We start from the raw sequence: 3,943 nt of genomic DNA on the forward strand, positions 1-3,943 counted from the left end.
AGAGATCCCTGAGGAGGTCTGAGTGAGGATCCATGAGACCAGCCTTCCCACAAGTCTTTTACAGTGTCAACTAACTTTAACCCTTTATTGGTAATCTGTTAGTGATTGGATGTTGCAGCTGATCAGACTGCCCTAATACATCACAACATTAACACAGTTTTATACTGGAGTGTCAAGTCAATTTTATCTACATAGCACCAAATCACTACAGAGGTTATTTCAAGGCACTTTTCACATACAGTGGATAGACAAATGACAGATTCAACTGAAGTATAGAACTCCCAAATGTTATATTTACTTTTCTCAGTCATGTTATTTGTAGATTGGATCAACTAAAGAAACAAAAACATTTTCATTTTCATTCATTAAGACAGATTTTCTTTTAATCTGTTATTTCCCACATTAACATTTATCATGGATGATATTACAGTAATACAGAGAAGAAGCTGCATTTCAGCAAGAAACACATTTTAATTGTTTATTTTCATTTCCAGTCACCAACTATATCTCACATCACCACAGTTTGACGTGAAATATAATCACATAATTTCCACTCCACTCTTATTTACAAATGTTTCTCCAACTCAAAAACTGAAGGAAAAAAAGTCAGAATGAAGGAACATGGTAAGTGGTGACTGGATTTATTTATTCATATAACACAATTGAAATCTTATTCAACCAGTCACACAGAAATACCACACAAAGAGCAATTTGGAGTTGACTGTTGCTCTCCAGGGCTGCTCCACCTCCTGAGCCACAGCTGCCCCCAGTGTCACCCATCTTCTTGTGTTTGAAAAGTTAAACAATGGACATATTAGACTTTGGACTGACAGATTTGTTACTGGAATCAATTTGTTGATTGGTTGAACCTGATGAAAACCAGTTTCGGTCATCCCCTCAGCTTTTAATAAGACTGAAAAGATGTGGTTGTGTTAGGAGAATTTGTTTCCACATATAATGATGATATTACAGCTGAAACAACAACCTCCCTGTAAATAATACAATGTCCATCTTTTTTGAGTGCAAGGTAACCCTGCATGCCAGCCTCTGCAAACAGCTCACAGAGCTGTGCCTGTCTATTTTTATTTACTTCCACCAATTCCTCTTACAATATTGTCGTTGGTTTCAGCAGCGTCCTTGAGTGCCTGCATCAACAGAGCACTCCTCTTCCTCGTCTCTTCCATTCTCACCGGGTTCGATTCAGGCAGATTCTGATGGGCAGAACAACAAGAAACATGTCATCAAACCATGTAAATATATTTGTTTATTTTACTGTGAGCTCTGAATAGCTTGTTTGTGATAGAAGTCGTTGTGTTGCAAGGTGCATGATGTTACTATATGAATGTGTGACCATACAGCCTGTGTACAATACTACTGATTTACTGAAGACTTGATTAAAGCAGGTTCATTCACTGACTATTAGCTCTTTCTACAGGAGTGGTACGAATCCTGTATCCATTCATTCATTCAATTTTTCTTCCTGCTGGTGACACCGTTTCACTCACATCTGGCTGAGACGAAAAAAATAAAGAAAAAAGTGGGACAAAAAAAACATTCCCAACTTCGTGTTCCTGCATCAGTATCTTCCATCACTACCAGCAACCACACACATTCAGCCCATGTCCATCTCATCTGGAACACAGGTAGCTTTGGTCCATCACTATCGGTAGAATAGACCTAACAGTTGACAGGTCCTAACATAATGCGATATTTTAAATATATAAAACACTTAAACACAGCCAGGGTTACAGTTACACAGCAGCAGAGTGTCTACACATTAAATGTCAGGCGTCCTGTAAATTATCACCTGCATGATCCGTTGCCGTCTCTCTTCAGTAGGATACAGTGCGATCCACGTTCCTAAACCGAACCCCAGGGCTGCGACTATCACGGCATAGCCCATGATGTTCCGCGCGCTGCCCATCCTACAGAGGCTTACGGCCACACAGTATCAACTAGCAGCTGTTCTAATCTGTTAATTCACTGCTGTTAGATTCAACCGATGTTTGAGCATTGAGTGTATTGGTTTGGTAACACTCACACCAGCAGAGGACGCTGGGATTTCTTCTTCTTTTGGCTTTATTGGAGTAAACCCGTTTAAAAAGCGCATTACCGCCACCTACCGGACTAAAGTGTGGAACAGCCGATGGGCAGGCCTGTTCCAGTGTTTGGGCAAAAGTCAGAGTAATCATCAATTTATTTTTTTCCTCTGCCCATCTACTCTTCCACACTCCAGTCCAAGGATATAGTTTTAGGGTGTCTAGAAAAGCATGTCTTTGTTACCTACCATTGAAAGGCGGTATCTTTCAATAAATGAATATAAATAATTATGGCTGTTCTGTTCTCGTTGTGATCATAATATAGTATGATTTAGGATGTATTTTCACTGTAAATGAATAGTGTCAAACCAAAACAAGAAAATATGAATTTGATACAGGCACTCATTATAAAGGAAGACTTATGAACAGTATCGAAGGGTTTTTAACCCTTACATAATGGAATGTACTGCGCTCATATTTTGTGAATTTATCCCCACAACAATTTAGAAGAGTCTTGAAATCACTTCTATTATCAAACTAGTATTATCCTTTTGGACTACCTATCTAGTGTGAATCCCAGTCAATGTTTTTTCATATTCATACAGTGGCTAGACTGCAATTCTTTGCTTATTTTACTGTTTGTGTTCGACTGTCAGGAAAATGAAAACTCAACTGGACCCACAATGCACAGTGTTTTTCTTACAGAAGTGCAGTTGCTCAATGTATACCGTGACTACTGAAAACAAAAACTCAAAATGACTACACCAGGCAGGGGAGAAAAGCAGAGATCCAGGGAGTGAAGCAACATTCCAGGAAAAAGACACAGGATGAGATGAGGGCTGGGCGAGGAGAAACTGAGGGCAGGCAGATGGCAGGGCTGAAAAAACAAGAAAAGCAGAGTTAGACAAAGCTTCAGAACAAAACACAGTACCAAATAACTGCTACTAATATCGGCCGGTCTGTTACCACTAGTGGTTGACGACAAACTGGCAGAGAGTGGAATGTGAAGCCAGTCTTTATACTGCTGCAGGAGAGGTAAATGGCAATCAGGACAGATGACTGGCAGGTGTGAAGGTAAGAGCATGCAGGAGTCCAGGAGCCCCACCCAGCTCTGGGGAATGACAGGGAGACCAGACCATACACAGAACAAGAGGGAGGGGAAAACAAAACAAAAAACAGAGGGGACGACAGGACACTGACCGGGGGTCTGTTCCATAAAGCAAGCTCAGAAAAGCGTCACTTTTTTTCGAACACCTGACTTGAATGAGCCTAACAAATGAGTTCAAGCTAAAGCGGTTCCATAAAGGCCAATCCATGTTCACGCAATCAAATTAATGCAAGACAGGCTCCAGTATTCAGACTAATTGCGTGTGCACGCCATTCACAAGCAGCCCATGACCTTGAACACAGATCCAACTGATTCACAATGGCAAAGTACAATGCAAAGGAGCTAGTGTCGATGTTCACTGCCTCAGAGCAGACACTTCCTGCTGCAGACTTATGAAGAAGTGAAACACCTTATCACGAAAAGAGGTAACAAGGCTGCAATTAATAAAATTCGAGAGAAAGGCTGGCAGGAAATTGCTGATCGATTGAATGCGTACCAAGTTAGATTGTCATGAAATAAATTTAATGCACTGAGTCATAGCTTGGCCACAATACACATAAACAATAACAAAAAGTATCGGTATTTAAAGATCTTGCCCAAGAATATATAGAAATAAAACCTCCAGGCTGCAAATGTAACAAGCTTTTTTTATGGGGCAAACTTTTAAACAGCACCAACCTGAGTGGGGAGTTAAAATAAAGTACAAAAACATTGTTCAGAATGTTAAGTATGTCCACAGGCTATATTTACACTTGGATATCATTGACTCGACTCCAATCTAATGAAATATATTAAT

At 40.1% G+C, this 3,943-nt stretch overlaps 1 protein-coding gene across 1 annotated transcript; it reads right to left on the bottom strand.

Annotated features, from left to right (window-relative positions):
• Positions 1 to 624: 624 nt before the first annotated feature.
• Positions 625 to 2,054, bottom strand: LOC133979530 (ubiquinol-cytochrome-c reductase complex assembly factor 3). Its single transcript, XM_062418065.1, has 2 exons — positions 1,808 to 2,054; positions 625 to 1,211 (listed from the first exon to the last, which is right to left on the bottom strand). The coding sequence occupies exons 1-2, from the start codon at positions 1,922 to 1,924 to the stop codon at positions 1,083 to 1,085; spliced, it is 246 nt and encodes an 81-aa protein (XP_062274049.1). The 5' UTR covers positions 1,925 to 2,054; the 3' UTR covers positions 625 to 1,082.
• Positions 2,055 to 3,943: the final 1,889 nt, after the last annotated feature.

The sequence above is a fragment of the Scomber scombrus genome, chromosome 4, assembly GCF_963691925.1.
Source record: "Scomber scombrus chromosome 4, fScoSco1.1, whole genome shotgun sequence".
Lineage (NCBI taxonomy): Eukaryota > Metazoa > Chordata > Actinopteri > Scombriformes > Scombridae > Scomber > Scomber scombrus.

What these genes read in the sequence shown, in the direction of transcription:
- LOC133979530 (XM_062418065.1), bottom strand. Translation starts at nt 1,924, where the DNA reads ATGGGCAGCGCGCGGAACATCATGGGCTATGCCGTGATAGTCGCAGCC. An exon ending in GACGGCAACGGATCATGCAG is followed by an intron (nt 1,212 to 1,807) that starts GTGATAATTTAC and finishes TCTGCCCATCAG; the next exon opens with AATCTGCCTGAATCGAACCC.